The sequence below is a fragment of the Canis lupus genome, chromosome 26 (genome assembly GCF_011100685.1).
Source record: "Canis lupus familiaris isolate Mischka breed German Shepherd chromosome 26, alternate assembly UU_Cfam_GSD_1.0, whole genome shotgun sequence".
Classification (NCBI taxonomy): domain Eukaryota; kingdom Metazoa; phylum Chordata; class Mammalia; order Carnivora; family Canidae; genus Canis; species Canis lupus.
The window spans coordinates 39,013,521-39,039,854 of record NC_049247.1 but is presented as its reverse complement, the minus strand read 5'-3'; the positions used below and the strand labels follow the sequence as shown (position 1 = coordinate 39,039,854).

Sequence of the window (26,334 nt, the reverse complement as noted above, 5' to 3'; positions counted from 1 at the left end):
ATAAATAAAATAAAATAAAGCGGAAACGGTCGCCTCCTCGTGGGTCCGCTGGGATCATAAAAGCCCTGCAGCTCCGCGCAGCAGACGCAGGCGCCCGGGGCAGGCACCGCATGGTTATTATGTTGTTATTATCACTGTCACCGCCATGAAGCTCTAGGGAGGAACAAGAGAAGAAGGAAAAACCAAGAAAGTTCAAAACGACTTCAGGGAGGTCATGGAACCAGCTGATCCTCGACTGCGACCCGCAAGTGGCCAGAGCGCGCTCCGTCTTGAAGGGTTATTATGAGGATAAAAAGTGAGTGATAATTTCTCCCAAACCCGGTGCTTGGGTTTTTATCTCTTCTTGTTTCATGATGTGACATGTTTTATCTCTTCCCATTTTATAAAGCGACCACAGAATACGCAATTGGGTTGCAAGCCTGTCTGGTTAACCAACCCCACAATGACTCAGCTGGGATTTTCTTCATGTTTTGCTCAGAAAAAAAGGTGAACTTCTTTCAGGGGGGAAACCAAGCTGTATCTATTTTGGGTCCCTTTCTTCCACAGATAAAAGCTTATCAGTCTAAGCGATACTACGTCAGAATTATCTGAGTTATCGACTAGAATTTCTTAGAAAAATGAGCCCTTTAAGACGTATGGAAGCATTTGGGGGCGGTCTCTGATGGATTCTTCTCTCTGGTTTCCTAAATTGCTTTTTTTTTTTCTTTGGTCTAACCATAAACATAAATAATCTCTCGTTTTAGGTGGAATATGTAAAGTCTATTGCCAAGCATCACAAATAATTTTAAGTATTAGTTCTGAGGATTTTTGTTAAGATCCTTGTTCACGGTTTTTATGGCACATATTATTTTTTCCCCTATTTTAAGGTACAGTAATAATACTAGCATCTTCCAAGTCGAGAGAACTAAATGTTCTTCATGTAGAAACCACTGCCACGGGTGCTCCTGCCTCTTCCCTCCGAGCCCTTCCCCCTCTGTCACTAAGGCCTGTATCCCCTTCAGGTCACAGGTGTCACGGGACCCCCGAGGATGGAGGGGCGAGGGAGATGTGGTTGCCTGCCTCTATTCCGGATGGATGTCTGTAAAAATGCATTCCTAGGGCCCCCCGGGGGGCTCAGCAGTGGAGCGCCTGCCTTCGGCCCAGAGCGTGACCCCGGGGTCCCGGGATCGAATCCTGCATCAGGTTCCCTGTATGGAGCCTGCTTCTCCCTCTGCCTCTCTCTCTCTCTCTCTCTCTGTGTGTCTCTCATGAATAGATAAATAAAATCTTAAGAAAAAAAAAACATTCCTAACATTCAGTCTTCCGAGAGGGAAAGCGATACCAAAGTATCAAGAAAATATGTCCTTGACCAGGGACACTGTCCAGCAAAAGGCAGAGCTAGGACTGGCCCGAGTTCCCCAGCAGCGTTCACAGTCTCTCCTTCCCTGCACCCGAGGGACCAGACGCCTGAGCCCGGGCCCCAGCTTGCCCTCCTGTGCGTGAGCAACTGTGTGTACAGGACGAGCGAGCCCGGCGCCCCGGTCACAGGGACACTGCCGAGCACACTAGCTTCCCTGCCTCTTCGGTCCAAGAGACATTTCTTGAGCATCTACTATGTGCCAGGTTCTGCGACTACAAGGCAAGGAACACACTGGCTGTAAGAGAAAGTGGGTATGAAGTCTCCAAAAGCAGATTCACCCACGGGCAGGTTACCTGTAGTGCACTGATGGGGTCGGGGGGCGGTTACGCTTTATATCTGCGCGACTCTTATTTTTTAAAACAAGTTTGCGGCGCTGGGGGCGGCTCAGTCGGTTCAGGCTCCGACTCTTGATTTCAGCTCAGGCCAGGATGGCAGGTTCCTGGGGTTGAGCTCCGGGCTCCGGGCTCGGCGGGCGGCGGCGGGGCTGGGGTCTGCTTGGGATCCTCTCCCCCTCCCTCTGCTCCTCCCCTCACTCGTGCTCACATGCTTGTTCTCTCTCTCTCTCTCTCTCTCTCTAATAAATCTTAAAAAACACGTCTGAATCTATGACCTTTGTCCAAGGCATGACACGCAACTTGGAGCAAAAGATCTTTATCAGCATCAGTCTCTCTCTGGCGGCGACGGTTCCCCACTTCTTGCTTTATCTGTGGGTCATTCGATCATCCCATTAATATCAGCTCCTCTTCTAGATCAGAGAAGGATCGCCAATGCGTAGCAACTGCATCGGGCGTGCTAGGAAATAAAGACGTGATGGCATATTTCTCTAATAAAATAAATTTGCTTAAAAAAAAAAAATCTAGGCAGCCCCAGTGGCGCAGCAGTTTTAGCGTGGCCTTCGGCTGGGGGTTTGATCCTGGAGATCCGGGATCGAGTCCCATGTTAGGCTCCCTGCACGGAGCCTGCTGCTCCCACTGCCTGTCTTTCTCTCACTCTCTCTCTCTGTCACGAATAAATAAATAAAATCTTTTTAAAAAAATAATAAAATAAAATAAAAAATTAAAAAAAATCTGTCCATACCTGGAAGAGACCCGTTAGTCCTGTTTGCAACAGATAATGGAACACGAAGCCTCAGCACCCAAACTGAGTAGAAGCGACTCCTGCCTGGGGTCCGCGACCCCACTGCCGCGAAGAGGGGGTTTACAGGGACATAATAATGTTCCCCTCGTTCGACTCTGACGTCTCACCAGAAACTGAAGAAAATGGTACAGATTCAACCGCTGAAAAGCACGGAAAGCCGGAACCCGATGCTGTGGGTGCGGCTCCTGCGACCCGGGGCCCCTCTCCTGCTTGGCACCCTGATTCCACCCCGGATTCCTGAGACCCTATTAACTCCTGGTTTAGGTGACAAGTCAGATGTATACTCTCCCTCGTTTTGAGGTTTTTCATTGGAAACCAAAATCCAGCTGGCGTTTGAGGGACGCGAAGCCCGGGGCAGAAACCTGGAGGACGTGGGTATCACTGGCCGAGGGGCAGTGACTTCAGCACCAACTCCTCTCACATCTGATCACATCCGCTTCACAGAGCTGAAATTCTGGAAACATTTCTTACTTAGTTCAGCATAAAAAAAAAAAAAAAAAAAAAAAAACGACATTAAGTATGAAAAAGGAAGATGGCCTGAAGAGCACAGAGTGGCTGCTGCATGACGTGATGCAGCCAGTGGCCCACAGAGCTTGTGTTTGCTTTTCAATTGCTGCATTAACTCAAGTTTGCACTATGCAAAGATTTAACCCAAACTGCTCAGGCAGGAACTGGGGCATTTTGACTCTGACAAAGCAGGAAACCCACAGAGAATGAAGTGATCCGAGTGCTCAAAACCCTTGTTTTCAGAAGAGCTGAAAAGGACAGAAAATGGATGAAATGAAAGGTCTGAAAAATGCAAATAAACGAAACAGAGGATAACCAACTGGGGGAAAAATGAGGAATAAGAATAGTTTTACACGTCCCTCATCCTGGAGATGAAACAGGGAGAGCAACCCCGACTGTCCATTCTGCTGGGATGTCCGCTAATCCATTAGTCGGATAATGAACCGAGCCGACGCCCCGCTGGGCGCCCCCCATGTGCCAGACGGGCGCCTGGGAACCGACCGTGGGCCAGAGCAAGGCGGCTCCCACTGTCCGTGCAAGCGAGGCACGACAGGGTTCTCTGGGGAAACAGAAACAGGATGGGGTGGGGGGCAGAGAGAGAGGAGGGGCAGGCAGGGCACGGCCAAACCCCGGCAAGACCCCAGGCTGCAGTCGCGGGGGGGGGGGGGGGGTGCAGCTCACGTCCAGGGGCAGCCTCGCTTGCAGCCGAATTTCTTCCTCCTCCGGGGCCCGCGGTCTGTGTGGTTGAGGGCTGGAGCGGCCCGAGGAAGCCCACCCGTGTCGGGGATCCCACCTGCTTTACTCGGGGGCCACCCCCCGAAACGCCGTCTCACCAAGAAGCAACAGCAGCAGAAAACCAAGACCAGAAACACCCTCACAAAGTCGTCCCGGGGAAGGAGTGAGCAGTCTGAGCTCCGGGGCCCAGTCACCGTGACACACGCAAGGAAGCACCAGGGAGATGCTCGGACACACACGGGGAGATGCACGGGGAGAGACGCGAGCGCTGGAGGCCTGCAGAGGGGCAAGCCGCTGGGATCGGGGTCTGGGATCGGGGTCTGGGATGGGGGTCCGGGGTGTCGGGAAGGCCCCGACAGACAGGGCGTGTGCGCACAGCGGGGAAAGCCACCGGGGAGGAGCTGCTGGGTGGCTTTCGAGAAGGGGTCTCCAGGCAGGTCACCCCCAGGGGACCCTGGAAGGCCCTCAGGTCCTCGGCTAAGCTACGGAGACACAGAGATCACCGTCCTGGGCCACGCGGGTCAGCAGCGTGGTGGCGGCGGGAGACCCGGGGACGCTGGACGCCGCAGGGACGGAGGGAATGGCCCAGCCAGGAGGGACCCCGCGCTCCTGTTCGGCCTGGAGACGGGATTTCAACAAATGGACCGTCTGGAGTCTTTCGTTATCTACAGGATTTGATGCTTTCCGCAAATCTGAGACTGCGCTTCCCTGTGACTCACCCACGGGAATGTGGAGCGGGGCTCAGCCCACCCGCCGACTCTGCCTGGTGGGGGACACGGGGCCCTGGTGAGCCCCACGGGGGTCGGGGACACGGGGCCCTGGGTGAGCCCCATGGCGGTCGGGGGCACAGTGTCTGGGGTGAGCCCCACGGGGTCAGGGGCATGGGGCCCAGTGACTGAGGCCAGTCTCCTCAGCATTTCCGTCCCCCCTGGAGCATGAGCCACTCACTCCGTTTCCAGTTAGCAGGACCGGAAGCCCGGGTGTTGATTACACGGAGAACCTTCCAGCAAGTGCACGGTGGGGGTGCGGGGCAGGTGCGATGGGAGCTCCCCGAGGGCGAGGCCACGTCCCCAGGGTCCGAAAGCGGGGGCAGGACAGCCCTCCCCAGGAAGACCCATCGCCCTGGGCTGCAGCTCAGGAAGGAGTGGGGTGCACCCGGCCATCTCCCGAGGGTGCGGACTTGCCCAGAGCAGCCACGACGCCCACGGGACTGCACTCTTCCACGAGGCAGCCCCCCGACTAGAAGCCTCGCACCGGCCCTGAGCCTTCGGGGCCCGCGGGTCTCGCTCATTCCGCACGAGGCATGAAGCAGGCAGAGCCGGCCGGAGGACAGCCCCCAGGGACGGCCAACACGGGACATCTGACACGCCAGCGAGGGTGACACCCCGGGCTGGATGAAGCCACCGGCTGGAAAAAATTGGGACTACCCTTTGGGTTGCACCAAAGAATCAGATGCCCTGAGATGAGCTAGGATTTGAAAAGGAAGTAAAAAAAAAAAAAAAAAAAAAAAATCATCACCTTTTTTTTTTTCTGTTCTTAGTGAAGCTCAAAGCAAACAGGAAAATAATTTTTTAAAGCAGCAAATTTAAAAAAAAGAAAAAAGACACGAGGCAGCGAAACAGGTTAGCTCTTTAACGGCAAGAATGACTAACAGGCGCCTCGAAGAGTCGGTGAAGTTTTTCTAGATTGAGCCCCGTCCTGTAAACGGCACAAGAAACGGAGCTGCGCTGACTAATTCCGCTTGCTGGCTGGCTGACGTTTAGTTATTTAGAACCTGTGACGAAAAAGAAATTCTAACAGGACCAGTAACCAAGTCTGGGAGGCATCTCTAGTCTATTAGTGTAAAAAATAAGGAAAGAGCAGTGACATTCTGTAGCAGGTGCATCAGTGAAATACAGAGAAATGAAATATGTTTTTCCACAGGAAGCGAGGAGTGAAGATCCACTCTTTCTTATTTTTTTTTCTTATTTTTTTTTTAAATGTGTACATAAAAATACAGAAGAAGATGCCAGGAGCATCTTCTTTCTTCCTTAAGGCCAGTTTCTGGGGAAACCAGGAGAGAGCGAGCGAGTCGAGGCAGTGGGCATAAGGGACGGGACTGGCTAGACTTCTGAGTGATCAAGCAACAATAAAGGAAAATGAGGGAATCTAGAAAATTCTACCTGGGATTAGATTTTGATTTTAGTGCTACAGTTTGCAAAATAGTCTTCGGAACTGTGATAAACCTCAGAATCACAAAAAAATAGTCTTCAAAACTGTGACAGACCTCAGAATCACAGGGAGTGATGCCCTGAAAAAAAAACAAAAAACAAAAAACAAGAAAAACCCAAAAATGGTGCAGGTCCCACCACGGACGTAAAGAATCAGGGTCCCTGAGATCATCCCTGGCAAGTTCCCAGTTCGGGGGATGCTCACCGCAGCCCGAGGACAGACAGGGGAAGACCTAGGGCAGCCGCCACCACAGTCACAGGGGAGAAGCTGTGGAGGTTTACAGACCAACAGCCTCTACGCTCCGCGTTTGCAAATCGCCAAGGCTTCTTGGGGAGAAATAAGGATTCCAAAAATTGGCCTGAAGGAAGAGGAATCATCCTGGTGGAGAAAACATAATGGGAGGGCCGCAGAGTCACTGCCCAGGGGCCGGGGGCGGAGACGCAGCACAGACCAGGCGGCTCCTGGAAACGGGGAGGTGAGGGGAGTGGGGGCCACGCGGCGGGTGGGCCCAGGTCTTCCATTTTTCAGGAGCAACCAAAATCCTCCAACGTTCAGGGGGCAACCAATATTCAAAATAGGTACTTGTGTGCATTTACTGCACGTATCAATCCCGCGTGGGCTAAACAGACAAAAAACCATAGTCTGGGGCAATGGCTGCTCAATTTCGGGAATCAGGCCTAAATCCAATCAGACACCCATGGGAAGTCTACTTTGATCAAGGATTCTTTTGGGGGGGGGGGGTGGCTGGAAACGGAAGCTCGGTCACCAGCAAGGGGCAAGGGCACAAGCCACGCGCTCTGAGCCCTCGCGGTCTCTCTCTCTCTCTCTCTCTCTTCCAAGGCCTCTGCCCTCAGAAATCAAAAGTATCGATGTTTCTCACGTCCTGCATTTGTACTGCTTCCCAGAACGCAGACGTGAGTAAATCTGGGACCTGGCATCACTGGACCGGAGGACAGTCCGTCATTCACGGCTCCGTGGCCACGTTCATTCCGATCCTGCAAGTTTACCCCAGTGGGCAGCTGAGCAACACCTGCGGCACAGGCTTGCTTGCCTCGGGGGCTGCGTACAGCCGTCCAGTGAGCTGTAGTCCGATTTGGTAATTTATAAGTTACAAGGCCGGCCTTGCTCAAAATGCCCCGATTCCACACTAAATTCACGGTCATCCTTACATCCTTGGTGGAACTCGGGTCAGTCGTCCAACAGAGGCGGCTGTTTCTAAATGCCCAGGGATGGGAGCGGCGTGGCTGCACGAAGCGCGTTCCAAAACCAGAAGCAAGCAGAGCTCAAAGGGCAGAACCAGCTCATTTCCTCCTGGTGAAGGCGGAGCTGCCAATCTCACGGGGATCCGTCTTTCTGTCTAGTTAGAGCTCCACTACTTCTACCTCACTTCAAAGAAAATAAAGGCTGGCAAGTAGATGGAATTATTTGTTCCTCTTTAAGAGGCTTCACTGGGGGCAGCAGTCCAGCCATTTAAGAAGTGACGGGTGCTTTATTTTTCTTTTTAAAAGAAGGGTCTTCCAAAAAAAAAAAAAAAAAGGGTCTTCCAGAAAACCAAAAGGATTTTCTAGCTGGTTAAATGCTGTTTTCCAACTTTTGTGAAGATACACACAGATAAGCAAAAACAACGCAATAAATACTAAGCACTACGATACAGACACTGGTCCTACAAATAATTTTTTTTTTCAGGAATAAAATACAGATAGACTCCACTACTAGAAATGGTTTTGTTACGACAGTAGATCACCCAAAAATTAATAAATAATAAATGATAAGAATTCTAGAAATTCAGGTTCACTGAATAAAAGCCTTCACTGTACATGCATCCACTACAAACTGTAAGATTAAAGTTGTGTGTCCAAAACTATGGACAGGTGTGGACAAAACTAAAAGGCCATAAGTAAAACGTAAAAAAAAAAAAAAAAAAAAAAAAAAAAAATCTTGTTTTAGGTGATATACAATAAAGAATGACTCTATTTTTTCAAAAGTCACTGTTTGGCATCATCTGGCCAATTTCTCTACCTGTATCTACTGAAGGAGAAGAAAGAGATCCACTGTCCTCAACTTGCTTTTTATTTCTGGATCCACTTTTTTAGTACAGGCCCCTTTATTGGTTTTCATCACAAGGTGACAGTCTTTAGTACCTATTACAAAACATGTGCTTATTGAGGGACTTTTGGGACCTGAGATAATTTACCAAAAGACAGTTTGCTCACTAGGGGTTTTCGAGTGGGGGATTTCCTTACTCAGGTTTTTAAACATCTCTTAAGTGTTGGCTATTTTCTCCAACTGCCAGTTGTACCACAGTCATTGGCTCCCCCTCCCCCCCAGCACCCCGGCTGCCTTCCCTGCAGATGCTGAGGGTCCCACCAAGGGGGTCCTTTAGAAGTAAATGACTCCTCAGTGTCCCAAAGAGACTTGCATCCAAATCCTTGGTCTCCTTTGCCTCTCACTTACTTTGCTTTCCCCCCCTCTAAACTTAGGGCAAGAAATAAAATTTATTTCCTCTAGAATAAACTCTAATCCGCCAGAGGAGACTTCCTTCATCTCACTGGAGCCGATATGGTGGCTCGATGGGCTCCTTGTATCAATCTCATTTCTGCCTCCCAATCCTGACATCATTCACGAGTTTGTGTCTTTCCATCCAGGTTGGTACTGTTTTAAATTACAGTTTCGTAAACTTGCTTCATTTTAAAAACTTTTCAACTCCTCTGTGACCTAAGTAATGCCTACTTTAAAAAAATACTCATTTCATCTTTCTGAGGCTGGTTTAAGGAAAATGATTACATGATATAAATTAAACAACTGTTCTTTATTTTTTCCACTGAAAATCTTTCATATGATTCTTTATAAATACGTTGATTTTTTTCCCCAAATGTCCTCTCCTTTCCCTTCAGCATAATTTTAAGACAAGTGTTCTAAGAAACGTAGAAGAAATTGGGCATCTAGTAACTTAACTGCCTGACCACAGACCTCAACAGTACATGACAAAACCTACCAGAGCCATGTGGTTAGAAAGAAAGAAAAAAAGAAAAGAAAAGAAAGAAAAGAAGGTAGGAAGAGAGAAAGCACTGCCCACAGCTATTTCTCACACAAATTTCTAAATTACGTGATGCTTTTTCGAAAATCTCCGTTAGACATTTGTAAATTCTTTGGGGATTTCAAACTGATTTCTTGTAGGTGCCGTGGATACAACAGCTAGAAACTAGAAGAGGGAAAACAAACTCCAGGAAGGTGGGAAGAAGAGAAGCACAGAGTAAGGGACAGGGGACAGCAACAGAGGCAGGAGGACCAGGCGGAGAAGGCGGAAAGGGAAAATGAGGGAGCTCCGTCCCATCTACCCCCAGCCCCCCAACATGCTACCCATCTGCTTCTGGGTTCCATGTGATTGGCAGGCCCACCCTCATTTTATTAACCTTGCGACTATTAAGTGCAAAGGTGCAAAAGCCAGTGTTTGCTGGACACCCACGAGATGACATGACAGCGTGGAAACTTCTTTAATAATAATAGGGGTGAGGGGATCCCTGGGTGGCGCAGCGGTTTAGCGCCTGCCTTTGGCCCAGGGTGTGATCCTGGAGACCCGGGATCGTGTCCCACGTCGGGCTCCCTGCATGGAGCCTGCTTCTCCCTCTGCCTGTGTCTCTCTCTCTCTCTCTGTGTCTTTCATGAATAAATAAAATCTTAAATAATAATAATAATAATAATAATAGGGGTGAGCTACTGGGCATGTGGCGGGTGCGAGGAAGGATTCTGTGTAACTACACTTAAGGGTCACGTCAGGGGGGCAAAGTGGAGCAGAGTTTACAAAATGTAGACAGTGATTATCTAAATGATAGGGTTGTGTCAGATTTTTTTCAGGAGAAAGAATTATTTGTCTGCCTTTATAAATGTCATCTAATAAAACTTAAAATTCTTCAGCTCCTAGGCCATTTATTATGTAATCATAAATAAACACACATTACAGACACCATCATATTCGGTACATACAAAGTGTCCCTGGTGTTTTAAATACGGGCCTAGCAGAAAAGTTGAACAAGGGTAGCTCCCTCTGGGCTTTGATAATTCTGCTACACTTACCATATTGCTGTCCCCAGAGCTGAGATTTTTCAAAGTAACCAACACAGTACAGGGGGGTTAAGCACAGGAAGCAAAGAGCGAGTCTGCGCTGTACAAATAGCTCAGTTTTGAATCTTGAGATTTCTCTAAGGGTTTCAAAAGGGACCCAAATATTGCATATGACTCCCAAAGGAGCCCGCCAGTTTTTCTTTTTTCCCCAATCCTTTTTTTTTTCCAAATATTTAATTTATTTATTCGTGAAAGACCTAAAGAGAGAGAGAGAGGCAGAGACCCAGGCAGAGGGAGAAGCAGGCTCCACGCAGGGATCCCGACATGGGACTCGATCCCGGGTCTCCAGGATCACGCCCTGGGCCAAAGGCAGGCGCCAAACCGCTGAGCCACTCCTTTTCCCCCAATCCTAAGACCGTTCCAGGCATCACCATCTCTTTCCTTTCGCCTCGGGCGCACTTGGCTGGTGCACTTGGCTGGTGCACTTGGGAGCCGGGTCTGAATCAACCCCAGCGCTGCCCCTCCCGGCAGCTGTGTGATCTCGGCTCAACCCCGGGCTCTCTGGCCTCCATTTCGGCCCCTGGAAGATGCAGATGAAGCCCCCCCCCCCCCCAGGGGGCTGGGACACTGGCCTCAGGTGGCTCCTGTGCACCGTCCTGCGCCCTGCTGGGAACTTGGGTGGATCCCGATAAAGTGAGGACCCGCGATGCTCAGGGCCTCCGCACCCCCAGGAGGGGTCTGGGGCCCGGGGGCTCCCGGAGGAGCATCTGCCTCGGGCCCAGGGCGTGACCCGCAGGGAGCCCGCTTCTCCCTCTGCCTGGGCCCCCGCCTCTGTGTGTGTCTCGTGAATAAATAAAATATTCTCTACAAAGATGAACCAAGTGTCTTCCACGGGCCACCGAGACGCCGTCGGGCCAGCGGCTCCCGGGGTGGCGGAGGCGGAGCTGCGGGGGGAGAGGACGGACCGAGGGACGCCCCGGCCTGAGGGCGGCTCACGGGCCGCGGGGGCAGGATTCCCGGAAGGGAAACAACAGCAGTTTCTTTTTCTGCGCGGTGATAGGAAGGTAAACAGGCCTCCAAGGCTCTGCGGCCCCAGGATGACTCTGCCCGGAAAAGTCAGGTCTGGAGCTTCGAGTTTCCCCGCTGCCCCCGGGGGCGCTTTCTTCCTTACACCTTTGAGCCGGTGGGAAACGTGCGCCCGCGGCCCGCGGTGCCCTCCCCGGAGTCGGTCCCCTCCCCCAGAGTCGATCCCCCTCCCCCAGAGTGGGTCCCCTCCCCGGGCTCGATCCCCTCCAGGGCTCCGTCCCCTCCCCGGAGTCGGTCCCCTCCCCCAGGGTCGATCCCCTCCCCGGGCTCGATCCTCTCCCGGGACTCGATCCCCTCCCCGGACTCGGTCCCCTCCCCGGGCTCGATCCCCTCCCAGGACTCGATCCCCTCCCAGGACTGATCCCCTCCCCGGGCTCGGTCTCCTCCCGGGACTCGGTCCCCTCCCCGGACTCGATCCCCTCCCCGGGCTCGATCCTCTCCCGGGACTCGGTCCCCTCCCGGGACTCGATCCCCTCCCCGGGCTCGGTCCCCTCCAGGGCTCGGTCCCCTCCTCGGACTCGGTCCCCTCCCCGGGCTCGATCCCCTCCCAGGACTCGACCCCCCTCCCCGGACTCGATCCCCTCCCCGGACACGATCCCCTCCCGGGACTCGGTCCCCTCCCGGGACTCGATCCCCTCCCCGGGCTCGATCCCCTCCCGGGACTCGGTCCCCTCCCGGGACTCGATCCCCTCCCCGGGCTCGGTCCCCTCCCGGGACTCGGTCCCCTCCCGGGACTCGATCCCCTCCCCGGGCTCGGTCCCCTCCAGGGCTCGGTCCCCTCCTCGGACTCGGTCCCCTCCCCGGGCTCGATCCCCTCCCAGGACTCGACCCCCCTCCCCGGACTCGATCCCCTCCCCGGACACGATCCCCTCCCCGGGCTCGATCCCCTCCCGGGACTCGGTCCCCTCCCGGGACTCGATCCCCTCCCCGGGCTCGGTCCCCTCCCGGCGCGCACACCCCCCGACCCGAACCCGCGCGCGGCGGGACACAGCGCGCCTAGAGGACAGCCGGGCCGCCGGCCCCCGCCAAGCGCAGCCGCCCCCGGGGCAGGAGACCGAGCCCCCCGCGCCCCCCGCGCCCCCCGCGCCCCCCGCCCCGCGGGAGCCACTCACCAGACAGCGGACGGCCCAGGCCCCCCACATGGTCGCGGGCGCTCCCGCCCGACCGCCGCAGCCTCCGCGTCCCCGCCGCGCGCCGGAGGGACCGCCTCGTGGCCCCGCCCCGCCCGCCCCTAGCCCCGCCCCTCCCGCCCGAGCCCCGCCCCTTTCCCCGCCCCCGCCCGTCCCGGAAGTCTCGAGCACCTGCGCGGGCGGGGCGGGGGGGGGGGGGAAGCCCGGGGGGGAGGGGGAGGGGAGGGGCGGGGCGGGGCGGGGCGGGCGTCCCCGCGCGGAGCGTTTCCGCAGCTGCGGGCGGGCGGCGGGTCGAGGTGCGGCCCCGAGGCCTTGCGCGCCGCGTCCAGGCGGCTCCCCGGGCCCGCGGGCGCTCAGCTGGGTCGCGGCCTCCCGGGCGCGGGGCAGGACGCGGGGGCCGCGGGCGCCAGGAGCTGCGGAGCTCGGGACCGCGCCTCCCCGCCGCCCAGGTCCTGGCGACCTCCTGAGGACGGGCTGGGTGGGGGCTGCTGCGCGCCCGGGTCGCCGCGGGTCTGGTCTGCGAGAACAGCTCGCGGGGGCCTGCAAGGATTTCACGCAGGGACGTGTGAGCAGTGACACGGGGGACCCCGAAGCCGGGCGCAGGCAGGAGGCAGGGGCAGGGGCAGGGCCTCGGGCGCTCAGGGCCGCGCCCGGGTCAAGGCCAGACCCTCTTGTCCCCCCCCCTGCCCCGGCCCACGCGGTCCGCAGGGCCCGCCCCTGGCCCGCTCTCTGCTCTCGGGGCCTCGGCCTTGGGGACACTTGGGTGACCCGAGGCCTGGGCCAGGGCACCCCTGCGCCCTCCGTCCCCTTAGGGCTTGCCCGGCACAGGGTCTCGGGGCCCAGACCTGCAGGTGGGACCCGCTTGCCTCTGCCGCAGCCTCCACTGCACCGTCTCCGAGGAGCCCCCGCCCCCAGGACCCCGGTGGGCCACTGTCGGGCACAGAACAGACGCAGAAGAAGCAAACAAACGGGGAGCGGGTGGGAGGTGGCACCAGGGACCCCAATGATCTTCGCAACCTTCCTGCACATACAAAACATCCTCAAATACAAAGTTCATGGGAATAGAAAAATACCATAAGAGGGAGAGAGGGAAAGAGGAAGCAGAGGGGACGACTGACGAAACCAGGCTTCCTGGGTGTGAATTATGACGCAGCAACTTTCCCAAACCTTTCTTCCTTACTCGATATTTATCATTTTAGTCCCAGGCAGGAGGGTGCTGATTAAACTGGCTTTTCAAGTAAAGAACTGAAGCCAAAAACGTGTCAGCGTCGTCGGCAAAGTTGGTTAGTTAATCAGTACCAGAGCCAGGAGTTCAACTTTGGTATTTTTGCTCCCGGGCCCTGGTCCTTCTATCCCCCCCCCCAGTACCCCGGCCCCAACAACACACGGTGAGCCTCAGGTTCAATGACATAGTAACAGGTGCTTTGCGGGGAGACACGTGTTTCGTGGTGAAATGATCTTAGAATATTCTAGATCTAAAAAATTTAAACAGGCCTCGTATCCAAGACCTCCCAGAACCTTACTATGCTGGTGTGCACTGTCTAAGGGGGGGGGGTGATATATACTGTTGCCCACACTTGTTTGTCTTTTTCATGTCCCATGGAGAACACCTGCTGAATGAACACCTCATGAACGCTGATGTTCTAGGAAAAAAAGAGTTTGGAAATGTCTAAAAGCTATTTTTATTTTAACAGCACATTCCTAAGGGCCTCCAAGCCCTCAAGGGCAAAAAAAAAATATGCAATTTTAATAATAGAACTTCAGGCAGTCTACCAGACGTGGGAGATATTTTGGACAATCGTCATGGTTCTGCTCAAACCACGCCATATATGTCGAGGCGTTTCTCTTCTAAAGTCGGCCCTGCCGCTCAGCATCGCATTCGGAACAACGTTTAAACACACATCTGACTATAGAAAAGGTTGGGGGGTGGGGAGAAACTTCAAAACACCTTTTCACCCCCAAAACTACTTGTATTCTTTCTCCCCGTGGACCCAATGTTTTAAAAACTATTGTCAACCAAAGTGCTCTTACTAAATAGCAAAACTAGGCTTTAATAATTCCCACCTAGAGCGAGCATCCCTGATTCTTTTCTTTTTTAAGATTTTATTTATTTATTCATGATAGACCTAGAGAGAGAGAGAGAGAGGCAGAGACACAGGCAGAGAGAGAAGCAGGCTCCATGCAGGGAACCCGATGTGGGACTCAATCCCGGGACTCCAGGGTCGAACCCTGGGCCAAAGGCAGGTGCTCAACCGCTGGGCCCCCCAGGGATCCCCCCTGATTCTTTATCCTACGCGTTTTCTCCCACTTCCCAGTAACAGCACGTCCAAGTTGCCCTTAGAAAACCTGCCGCTCCCCGTTGTTTTGGACTCTTTGATGTGGTGACTGTATTAGTCAGAGTTCTCAAGAAAAACAGAACCAACCGGAGATAGCGGTCTCTCTGGTGAGAGAGAGCTGTAGTTTGAGGAACTGGTTTCTGTACCTATAAAGCCTGGCAAATCCAAACTCTGCAAGCTACGCTGGTGGGCTGGGCCCAGGGGAGAAGGGCAGAGGTCCCCCTCTCTCGGGGCAAGACCTTCAACGGATTGGGTGAGGCCCACCCACGTGGTGGAGAGCACGGCTTGACTCGCACCTAAAGTACCTTCCCAGAAACATCTAGAAAGGCACCAAGTGGCGGGGTACTGTAGCCTCTGCAGGTTGGTGCATAAAATCCACCCTCGCGGGGCCCGCGTCGGTGAAGGTCGGGGAGGGAGCGGGAGGGAACAACATCTGGTTGGGGCAGGAGCCCCTCGCATTCTGTTGGCGTGAGCCTTGGGACCTTTGTGGGGAACAGTGGGACACAAACACCTTTTCTTCTTCCCTGAATGTGACGAGGGAAAGAGTATGCGGGGTGCGGCCCCATGGGGGTGCCGTGCGAGCTTGTGGACCCGCCATTGTCCAAGGCACGGCCACTGCAGGCTGAGCAGGAACCCGCCGCCAGGTAGAGCCTGCGAGTGTCACCTGAGTCCTGGCTGACTGGGCCCCAGGATGGGCCGTGGAGCGTCCGGATGCCCAGGGTCACCTGAGTCCTGGCTGACCGGGCCCGGGGATGGGGCCGTGGAGCATCCAGATGCCCACTGGGTGCGCTCCCACTGGCCGCCTTTTGCCAGCGCTTAGGGTCAGCAGAAGTCGCCCGGTGCCAAGGCCACCTGTGGCAGGGTGACTGTCACGCCTGCAGGTACCAGGAGGATGAGGCCTGCCGGGCAGCCCAAGGGCTGGGCCCTGGGGACCCGAAGGGCCGCCGAGCTCCACCCACCAGCCGGGGGGACAGATGGGACGTGCCGCTCGTGCCCCAAAGGGACAATGATGAGTGTGCACCTGTGAACTGCCACCGGCCAGTTCCTCTCCCGGGAGCACGTGACGTCTCCCAGGGTCAAAGAACGGCAGGTGCGCGGCCCCTGGAGGCCCCGCGGGCCCTGCCCCGCTGCTGCGCTGCCCGTCCTCTGCAAGGTGCCAGGGGGCGTGGGGGGGGAGAGTGGGGTCAGCGAGGAGGCCAGGCTGGGACCGAGTTCTCCGTGCGCGGCCTGACACTGAACCTCTCTCGGCCCCCATGTCTCAGACAATTTTCCAGGGAATCGGTCTTGCGTTTCCTGACTTCATTTCATGTTCACGATTTGCAGATGGTCCACGCCAGACCCTGTGGGGCACCGATGCCTTTTATAGGCGACGCTGTAGGTGGGCCCTGCCCCAGTAAACCAGCGTCAGCGCCTTTCGCCTCCAGAACTTTCTCAGGGACAAGAGAAAGCAGCACTGCCTGCGGCCTAGCAGCGTGGCTTCCCCACGGCGAAGATGATACTCTCAGCTTTTTTTCCAGGAAAGAACTAGAAAGGGATCAAGGGATCAGACTGTGTCCGTGATGCTCTGCGTTGAGCCCCGTTTGATGGCTCCTCTGCTTTTGGACAAATCGCAATAAGCTTGTGGGATTGTAAAGAGCGGGAGGGCCCGACGGCGCGTGGACCAAGGGGACAGTGGAGCCCAGAGAGCCGGGTGCATGGTGGAGGGAGGCCCGGCGCGGAGGACGCGGCCGCATCTGCCTTTGGAAGCCCTTCCCGCGCGTTACAGCCACGCGGAAACCTGCATAGACCCCGAAGTGGGTTGGTGGAAACCGAGGGGGACGCTGAGCGTTGAGGCTTCCGTGGGGAGCTCAGCTGAGCTGCCGTCCAGACGCCAAGGCGAGGCCCTTCCTGGCTGTGAGCGTGGGCAGTTGCAGGCCCCTGCGGCAGCCCCAGGATGTCAGGGGGGGCACCCGGGCTGCAGCGGCCGCCCTGGGTCAGCCCAGCCCGCCGGGGAGCTGCCTCCTCCAGGCCGCCCGCCGGGCTCAGTCCACGCGGGGACACTGTCCGGTGGTTAGAAGTTCTCCGTTCCGCGACACGCTCCTGCAGTTTGTGGGCTCAGCAGCTTCACCCGGAGAGCACTGCTCGGGGTCGGGTCGAAGGAGCCCCTGGAGAGGCCGGAAAGGCCGGTGGTAGGAACCGGCTCGGACTCGGGCTGGAGGAGGCGTCGGGCCACTGAAACCCTTCTCAAACCTGCGTCCTGAGAGTGTTTCGTCATCCGGGCCACGAGGAGAGCTGGTCAGCCTGACGCCCCGACATCGGGCCCGCGGCCTCTGCGGGGCGGGTATCCCGGCTTTGAGCTCCCCCTGGAATCCTCAGGTCATCGCAGGGGGATGGGGGGGAGGTTATCGATCGATGTTCTTTCAAGTGCTTCTTTAGGTTTACTTGTCCTTATACCAGGAAAATGGGAGGAGGGGAGCAGCTGTTTGGGGAGAAGGTTATCCTGACCCCGAACAAAACGTCCCGTATCGCTCACAGCGCGTCCGAGACCCGCGGTGCCGGGGACCACGCACACCTGTTCACTCAGGTCTGCAAAGAGCCGTGCTTCGCGTGGCCCTCCCGGGAGCCGGGTCCCTCGCGTGGACCCCGCACTCGGTCCCGGGCGCCTCCAACTAGGCCCTGTGACCCTCGCTGTCCACACGGGCAACTCGCAGCAGCAGCTCGCCCGGCTCACGTGGTTACTTACCCTGCTGAATCCGCTTCTTCTCCAAAAAGTCCCATGAAGGGCCTCACGCCTGAGACGGAAGCACCGCGAGGCCGCGTGCCACCTCGTGCCGCTGCCCCGTCGAGCACAGGCTTTCCCGTTGCTTAAGGCCCCGCGTCTGTCCTTGTTTTGCTTACATTCCCGGCGCTCTTTGCCAAGAAAATGATTCCGTGAGCTAAGGGAGCCCCGCTGTGCCGACAGCTCACGAGCGACGCGTTTTGCTGCTTGAGCCCCTCTTCCCCTCTAACGACCACGCTGTCGCCCGAGCGAGCTGTGCTGTGCTTGGCTCGGGGCCTGGGCCTCGTCCAGAGGGGGGCAGCCGGTCACGCGCAGCCAGGCGGGCCGTGCTGTTATTCGAGCCCCCCGTTAGGGCATGGGAGGGGGGCCCTAGGAAACCAGCCAACCAGATGGACGTAATGAACCACCGGGCGCATTTTGTACCCCTTTCCATTTACCTTCACGTTACGCCGCCCGGGCCAAGTCCTACCTGAGCAGGTGCGAGCGTGCCCTGACCACACGCCCTCCCAGCAGTAAAGGGCCGAGCCTCGTTGGCTCTCAAGCCGCGGAGCTGCCACCACGGCCACGGCCAGAAACCCGGCTGGAGCTGCCCCCGTGCCTGAGTGTGCGCTCACCCCTCGGTGAGCCCCGGCCGTCTCTATCTGTGTCGCGGGGACACGCGCTTTACAGCCCCACGCACACGCACAGCCCAGCACGGGACACTAGGCTCCGCGGCTCGCTCGCCCGAAGTCCGTGGTCTTGGATGCTGAAGGGTGCTCACGGCCTGCAGCTTCTCCTCGCCCGGTGCTGGTGTCTAATGGCTGCGAGCACGGACGACGCCTCGGGTTCTGTATGAACGTGCTCCCGTGTGGCGCTCGGGCGGGTCCCCGCGGCCGGAAGAGGGGACGGGGGCCGCGGTCGCGCGTGGGCACGCCGGAGAGCAGGGGCTGCACCCGGACACTGGGCCGCTGCTCGCCCTGGGCCACAGGCTGCCCCTTCCTGAGCCTGCACACTCGCCTGCATCCACTTCCACGGGCTGGTCCGCGGGCGTGACTCCCTCGCTTCTCATATCCACGCCCAGAGGGAAGGTTGACTTTTCTTTTCCGCAGGAACAGGTAATGGGATCAAGTTCCCGAGGGAACTAAGGGACTCAGGTCTGCGTGTCTCTGAAGCTGCGTTCTCGGCTAGCCCCTGGGCATCGCCTCCCTTCTTCGTGATCGAGACGGTTGGCCTCTTTTTTTGAAAAACAAAATTTTTATTTATTTATTTATTTATTTATTTATTTATTTATTTATTTATGACAGAGAGCGAGCAAGAGAGCGAGCAGAGGGAGAAGCACCGTCTCCTGGGGCCCACATGTTACCGGCGCATGTGATGTCCTCGTCATATTACAGATTAGGACCCGGGCCGACGTGCCCAAGGCCCCCCGGCAGCAGGCGGTGGCGCTGGGCTGGGGCACAGGCCCGTGTCCCCTCACTGGCCCCTCCGCCAGCCGGTCCCGCACCCTGTTGGGCCGTGTGCGCTCTTGCCCTTGACTCGCGCTGACCTCCTCCCAGAGGCCTCCCCCACCCTGGCCCCACCCTGTGGCCCCAACGGCCCCTCGGGACGGACCCGCTCTCTCCACCTGGAAAATCCAGCTCCCACTTTTCACATAAAGCAGCAGTAAGCCCTTGGAGCCTTCCTGGCTCGCTCCCCCCTGTGGCCTTTCCAAACTCAGTGCTCTGGCAGTGAGCGACACTGGTTTTTCTATTTGGAGTCTCCCTGAAATTAGCTTTCTTTTTAAAAATTTCAACTTCAGGGCAGCCCAGGTGGCCCAGGGGTTGAGCGGCTGTCTTCGGCCCAGGGCGTGACCCCGGGGTCCCGGGATCGAGTCCCACACTGAGGTCCCCGCAGGGAGCCTGCTTCTCCCTCTGCCTGTGTCTCTGCCTCTCTCTCTGTGTCTCTCATGAATAAATACATAGAATATTTTTAAAATAGATAAATAGATAAATAAAATAAATAAATACTCCCACTTCAGACAAAGCCACATGGACGTGGAGCTGAACCACGCCCCAGCCCCAACGACACGAGACTTTGGACACTAATCGGGGAGCGAGTTGCTTGGGATGAGGCGGTATTTCCCCGACCGCACTGACGTCTCTCATCTTCCGCGTGGCCCCTCGGCTCCTCGTGCGTGTGCACGCGAGCCCTTCACTGTCCGTTGTCGACCCAACGGGAGGACAAACAGGAAGTCGTGAACCCAATTGACGAGACAGTAAAATTTCCAGTGGAAAGAGGGTCCCGTGGGTGTCGGGCCCCCGCCGCCTCCCGAGCCACAGGCTGTGCCAGCGGCGCTGCTGCATGTGTGAGGGTGGGAGCCCCCGTCCCGCGACCCCGGGGCTGCTGCAGCCTTGCACGCGCGTGGGCAGGTGATCAGGACGTGGGGCTGGACGGGGCCTTCGCGGCCTCGGTAGGGACACACCGGACACGGGACGCGCAGGCAGGACCCGGCAGCCACGAACCGCAAGGCCGGACCCCGGTAACCTCCCGCCGCGTGGGCTTCGCATCACTCCTGAGTTTGGACACAAAGGGTTTGGTCCAAACGGTGACATCCGTGCTGTCCTTCCCCGTGTCTCAGGGACGGCAGGCGTGCCCGCAGGACCCACAGTGTCGTTATCAACGGCAGGGAGACAGAGACAGAGAGACGGAGACAGACATGGAGAGACAGAGAGAGACAGAGACAGAGACAGAGACATAGAGACAGAGACAGACACAGAGATGGAAAGATGGAGAGAGACAGAGACATAGAGACAGAGACAGAGATGGAGAGATGGAGACAGAGACAGAGAGAGACAGACACAAAAAGACACAGAGATGGAGAGATGGAGAGAGACAGAAACAGAGGGAGACAAAGAAAGAAACACGGAGAGACAGAGGTAGAGAGACAGAGACAGAGAGATATAGAGACAGAAGCAGGGAGACAGAGACAGAGACATGGGGAGGCAGAGACAGAGACAGAGACCAGGAGAGACAGAGACAGAGAGACAGTGATAGAGAGACATTAGTCTCAGCGTGGGAGCATCATGCTCCCTTCCCTACATTTTCCGGAGCCACCGCCACCTACACTAAGCAGAGCCTGAATCCGTCCCAAGATGAGTAGCCTGCACTTGAAGGTTCTTGAGGATTATTTAGGCGGCCTGTCGTCTCCTCTGAGCGCTGGCACGTTCAGCCGACGTCTCTCTCTGGAGCCAGCGGCATCCGGTGGGGGATGAATCACGAGGCCTGGCGTCGGCAGGAGACGGGCTGCCAAGCCTCTGGGCTGCGGGGCCTGGAGCACCCCCCCACCCCGCCCCGGCCCTCCCTACAACCAGCCTCGGAGCCGCCAGAGGATCTCTGGCTTGAGTCGCGCTGGGGCCCCACGTGCGGCCGCGGACCGGGCTCCTGCCCCCGGGACTGCGCGGGATCCTCGGTGCCTCTCCCCGGTGCCCGGGTTTTGAGGGACGTCGGTTCTTCTTTTTTCTCTCTGCCTCCGGTCATGCTGCTTCTTCCTTCAGCAAACAGAGGAGACAGGGGACAAGTGGCCTCGCGAGCCTGTGGATGAGGACAAGGGGAGCCCTGTGTCCGCGCGTGTGCTCCAGGACGTTGTCAGGGGCTGCACCCGCGAAGGACGGCGACCCCGCCTGTAGAGCCACGTCTTCCCGCTCTGCCCACACTCCGGTGCCACCTTACGGGGGATGTAGGGGCCTGGGTGCAGGCCCCGGGTGGCCAGTGACACCCGAGCTGGGGGGTAGACGCTCTCCGGGTCACCCCGAAGACCAGCCGCACTTCGGTTGTCCCTTGGCCTGTGACTCTGGTGGTTTGTGCTGTAAGGTCACGGCCTCACCCCAACTCACCCCCAACGGCTCAGGCCACCCGCACGTTCCTCAGCCAGGAAGCAGGGGAAGCCGGGCGAGCCCCTGAAGGCCGATTCACTTCCTGGCTTTAGGGTCATAAATATGCACCGACTTTTGGGCAAGTCACTGTCCCTGCAGCGGCGGGACAGCAGAGAGACTTAGGGCACAGAGACGCGGGGGAAGTGGTCCCGTCCCCCAGAAGAGCGGAGGTGGGCGGGGGCTGTAGGTGCAGGGCGGGGGGGGGGGGGGGGGACCGCAGGGTCGGCTCCGGCTGCAGACACAGGAGATCTGTGGACGCGGAGCAGCTCCCTATGCTTCTGGCTTCCTGTCTGTGACGGTGCTAACAGCAGGTCAGCGTAGACGCTCGGATGGGGGTGTCGGTCAGCCGTGGGACCCGCCCACCGTATCCGACACGGTTCCTGGTGAGCATCGGCTCCTACGCGTGTTCTTGTCACCGCAAGCGACGTGAAGTTGCCAAGAGAGCCAAGAGCGAGACGGTGGCCTCCCGCTCCGGGTGCCCGGCCGGCTTCACGGAGGAGGCGTGCCGTCTGTGCGGTGGGAAGGGGCCCACTGACCAACAGGCCCCCCGGGCGATGCTGGGCCCCCCCGACTGCGCGGGTCCCTGGTGTTCTACTGCACCAGACCAAGCGTGGCCAGCCCCAGGCCTCCGCAGGAGCCTGCCCGGCGTCACCTCTTCCCTCCGGGCTGGGGTCCCCATAGAGCTGAATCCTCTCTCTCTCCCACGGCTGCGGGCAGGCTGACCGGCGGGAGCGGATGGCACAGGCCCTCCCGGTGCCAGGGGAAGCAGGACCGCGGCCAGTGCAGGGCCTGACAAGCGTATTGGCGGTTATGCTTCTTCAGCTTCCCCAATTTAGCCGAAAGGGGGGGTAGAGGCTTCTTTTAGCTTTTCAATGATCACAAAAGTATCAATCCATTAGGGACCAAACGTGCAAGGAATAGATCTTCTCCTTCGGGGTCCATGGGAGTACATTCCACGACTCATCCAGAGGAATCTGGGCAAAATTCCCTAAAGCACAGGAAAGCATCTCAAATAAGGTAATTGTGTTCCACAAGCTACAGTAGCGGTTAAAGCCTTTGAGAGGGGCCGATGTTTAACAAAAGAAGTAATTGGGATGCTGGGGGCGGGGGGGGGGGGGGGGGGGGGATGGGGGGGTGGCTCAGTGGTTGAGCGTCTGCTTTTGGCCCAAGGCATGACCCCAGGGTCCCGGGATCGAGTCCCACATCGGGCTCCCTGCATGGAGCCTGCTTCTCCCTCTGCCTGGGTCTCTGCCTCTCTCTGTATGTCTCTCATGAATAAATAAATAAAATCTAAATAAATAAATAAATAAATAAATAAATAAATAAATAAATAAATAAAAAGACACAATTCTGAGAGGTGAAGTAAATAGTCCGGGGGTCACGAGGCCAGCAGGTTGCTGACCCGGGGTCTGGAATGAGCTCAGCTGACTCCCGAGGCTGAGCCCTGAACCACACACAGCCCTCCGCTTTCTCTCCTGGAAAGTTACCCGGCTCCCGGCCATCACTAGGAATATTATTTCAAAGGGGGGCAACATTCCACATAGTTTTCACCCCACCGCGTTAGAGCCCTGGTCAGCTTCCCAAAAATGCTTCCTAATTAGAAGGAGACAGATTCGTTTTACCAAATAGAGTCTTAAGTGGGCTACGAATGCCAAGATCAGGTGGGATTCATGAACGCATGTTTGTTACTTAATGAGCACTAACTGATCCTGCTGGCCCAGAGGAATCCGTTTTTGCCAAAGGCCACCACCGTGTAATAAGCCGTATGCTATGGCGGTTGCTTTTTCCGTATTTTCTAGTAAGTTGGGCAGGGCGTTCGTTTTCATCTGGCTTTTATTTATTTATTTATTTATTTATTTATTTATTTATTTATTTATTTATTCATAGAGACACGGGGCGGGGGGCAGAGGCACAGGCAGAGGGAGAAGCAGGCTCCATGCAGGGAGCCCGAGGCGGGACTCGATCCCGGGACCCCAGGATCACACCCCGGTCTGCAGGTGGCACTAAACCGCTGTGCCACCAGGGCTGCCCTTTCATCTGGCTTTTAATCCATGAAGCCTAAGGCAAGGATGGAGTTCAAAGTGCAGATTCTTTGGACATGTGTTTTGGGGAAAGATGCCAAGAACATTTTTCTCTCTGCTGAGTGTCTCCTCCACGAGGGTCTTGAGAGGCTGTTTCCTTATCGAAGCCCGAAGCCCAGGGAAGTCTCACTGCAGGGCGACTTATTCACAGTTCACCGCAGCACCGGGCGAGCCCCCTGTGAACATCTAACAGATATTATAGCTCAAAGGTCGCTGTTTATGTGAATATGCACGTATGCACGTGTGTTCTTGCTCACGTGTGGCCTGACGGAAACTAATCCGCCAGGTGACTTGGGTTCAGTGGGAAAAATGAGCACAGACTTTATTCAAATGGCTGCAAATTAATGGAGGCCTCTTGAGGTTCATGCAGGTCAAGAGCTTTCTTTCTTTTTTCTTTTTTTAAAGATTTTATTTATTTATTCATGAGACGCAGAGAGAGAGACAGAGACACAGGCAGAGGGAGAAGCAGGCTCCCTACAGGGAGCCCAATGCGGCACTCGATCCCGGGACCCCGGGGGCACGCCCTGGGCCCAAGGCAGATGCTCAACCGCGGAGCCACCCAGGTGCCCCCAGAGCTTCCTACCTGAAGAGAGAACAGCCCACGTTGATGAGGCTTTGGGGGCACAGAGGTTGGTGGACAAGCCTAGCAAGGACCCACAGGGCACATGAGTACCTGCCAAATCGATGCACCAGGATGACACAATCCATTTTTCTTTAGGAAGGGGAGAAGAAGACATCATTTCTAATAAGAAAGAAAGTCCGCACCACCCCCATCTCCGGGGCTGCCCTGTGAGCCCCCACTAGGACATCCCGCTTCCTGTTTCTCTTACCCCTGCTCAGAGGGCAATGACCTGGAGGACGCGGAGAGCGGGGCTCCAGTAGATCCAGGCAGGAATCTGCAGGGTCAATCCTTCTCGAGTCCACAGCAGTGCCAGAAATTATCCCGATGAGGAATTTTTTACTTCGGTGGGTCACACGGGGCCGAGGGGGTGGGGTTGGGGGTGGGGAGGGCGGGCGGGGGGGGGGGGTCCTGGCAAGATGCAAATAGAAAAATGACACATAGACGTTGAATTTCATTTTTGGAAAAAACGAAGGACTTAGAAATTTAGCTTTTAAGGTAAACCGACCACAAACCCCGTACGGGTTTGCTCTCTTTGGTACCCTGTGTGGCACCTTGCGACAGCTCCGTGCACACACGGAGTGGGTATCAGCCATTTACACCTCGAATACTCCAAATGGAGTTTGGGTTAGGGTTCTCAGTTAAAATGGATATTGGGGGGCAGCCCCGGTGGGTCAGGGGTTTAGCGCCGCCTTCGGCCCAGGGCGTGATCCTGGAGACCCGGGATCGAGTCCCGCGTCGATTTGTCACATACGTTGTAACAGGATGAGGGGTGAATGCACGTAGACACCGGGAAGATTTTGACGCTTCCCACGCGGGTACAGCATCCACCCTACGTGGACGGAGGCAGTTTAGGGACGTATACTGTGAACCCCGAGGCCCCTGCTCACACAGAATGCAAACAAGACAGCACTGGGACAAAGACGGAGGCGGTAAGACGACGTTTAGAAAACATCCAGATCCCACAGGACAGGTCGGGGAGGAGAAAGCAAACCAAGGCGACAGACGGAGACGAGCCGTAGGACGGCAGGGTGGAATCCAACCGCACCAAATATGACATCAGAGGTTAATGAATTTGAAAAGTGGGGATTGACCGTCTTCCTAATCGCTCTGTCCCCCAGACTCCAGCACTCTGACGTCAGTCACTATTGGGATAATGGTAGCCGGTCTCTTACTTTTCTGCTGTTGAAGAACAGCTGCGCGGAGGCTCCTCTCCTCCTCCGATGACCCTGCGGCATCATCGCCCGCGGAGTGGACAACTATCAGGCGGTCCCGGGCAGCAGCCCCCCGGCGCCCCAGAAACTAGAAATCTGGCTTAAACCAAGTGCTGGAAAAGCCACAGGTGCGCCCGTCAGCTCCCCGGGACCAAGCACCCCGACCGCTCACCCCGCGCGGTTTTATGGTTTTATGGGGTCGGAGGCAGCGCGGGGGAGGGAAGAGGCCACGGAGTTGCCGAAGCCACGAAGCCACGACGGGCCCGCGGCCCCCTGCGCTGTGGGCTTGACTCCCTGGGCCGGGTTGCTCCTTGGCGGCGTCTACCCCACACGCTTGGGAGTCCCGCAGCTGAGGCCGTGAGCTGGAGGGAGAGGGAGGGGGACCGCCGTCCTCTCCAGCTCCGACAGTAGGGTTTTCTGCAGCTCCCTATTTACTCCCTAAGTTAGAGGTGAGGGGTGCACGTGTGGCCTGAGCCCGCAAACAACGCTCGGGTCTGAAGACTCCTCTAGGTTCATCTTTCTTTGTAGGGGTTGATGCAGCGACAGCCCAGGCCGGTCACCAGAAGAGGCATCGGGGCAGAGACCCCCGCGCGGCCCTGGATGCTGGGCTGCCACGGAGAACGGGGCCGGGGCCCGCAGGGGAGAGGGGGACACCCTTCCACAGGCCGGGGAAGGTCAGGCGCTCTGAAGGTGTGGCCGGGCGTCGGGCGCTCGGGGAGAGGCGTCCTGGGGAGACCCGCTGTGCCAGGGGTCCGGGAAACCCGGGTGGGGTGCCCCCTGTGCCCCCTCAAATGGTCCGGACAGACGCCAGCACGTGGAAATATTCATTTCTTCCATTGCAGTTTTTTGGACTTTTTTGGGATTTTTTTTTTTTTTTGGTTTTGGATTTTGAGAGTTTTTTTTTTTTTTTTTTTTTTTTTTTGGAATGGACTATTGACATTTAAGTCTGCGTACTTTTCTGGAAGATGAGAAAAATGAGGGCCAGCAGGGCCTGGGAACGATCTATTTTAATCTTGTGGAAATAACGCTGTGCTGCGATTTCCTCCAGTCTTACCGCCGAGGGTGGTACTTTGTGGTCAACCACCAGGATCCCACTCACTGAGTCGCCTCGGGTATGGGGCCAAAAATAAAAATAAATAAAAAATAAAAAAACCAAAGTCCGAGTGCAA

The 26,334-nt window shown here is 56.5% G+C and overlaps 1 protein-coding gene and 2 long non-coding RNA genes across 4 annotated transcripts in view; 2 read left to right on the top strand and 1 right to left on the bottom strand.

The window, feature by feature from the left end:
* Positions 1–12,353, bottom strand: part of FAS (Fas cell surface death receptor) — a 24,800-nt gene extending 12,447 nt beyond the window's left edge. Inside the window, exon 1 of one of the 2 annotated variants that reach the window (XM_038576079.1) lies at positions 12,250–12,353. In XM_038576079.1, coding sequence (XP_038432007.1) covers positions 12,250–12,279 — 30 coding nt within the window. In that variant the 5' untranslated portion in view covers positions 12,280–12,353. Of the gene's footprint in view, positions 1–2,009; positions 2,160–12,249 lie in introns of those variants that run through there. The other variant, XM_038576077.1, reaches the window with a different exon arrangement.
* Positions 39–1,227, top strand: LOC119866259. The gene is made up of 3 exons (XR_005379576.1): positions 39–295; positions 389–486; positions 1,002–1,227. It is a non-coding gene; the product is annotated as an uncharacterized LOC119866259 (long non-coding RNA).
* On the top strand, positions 11,100–26,334 carry LOC119866258. Its single transcript, XR_005379575.1, has 4 exons — positions 11,100–11,171; positions 22,151–22,268; positions 24,051–24,298; positions 25,073–26,334. It is a non-coding gene; the product is annotated as an uncharacterized LOC119866258 (long non-coding RNA).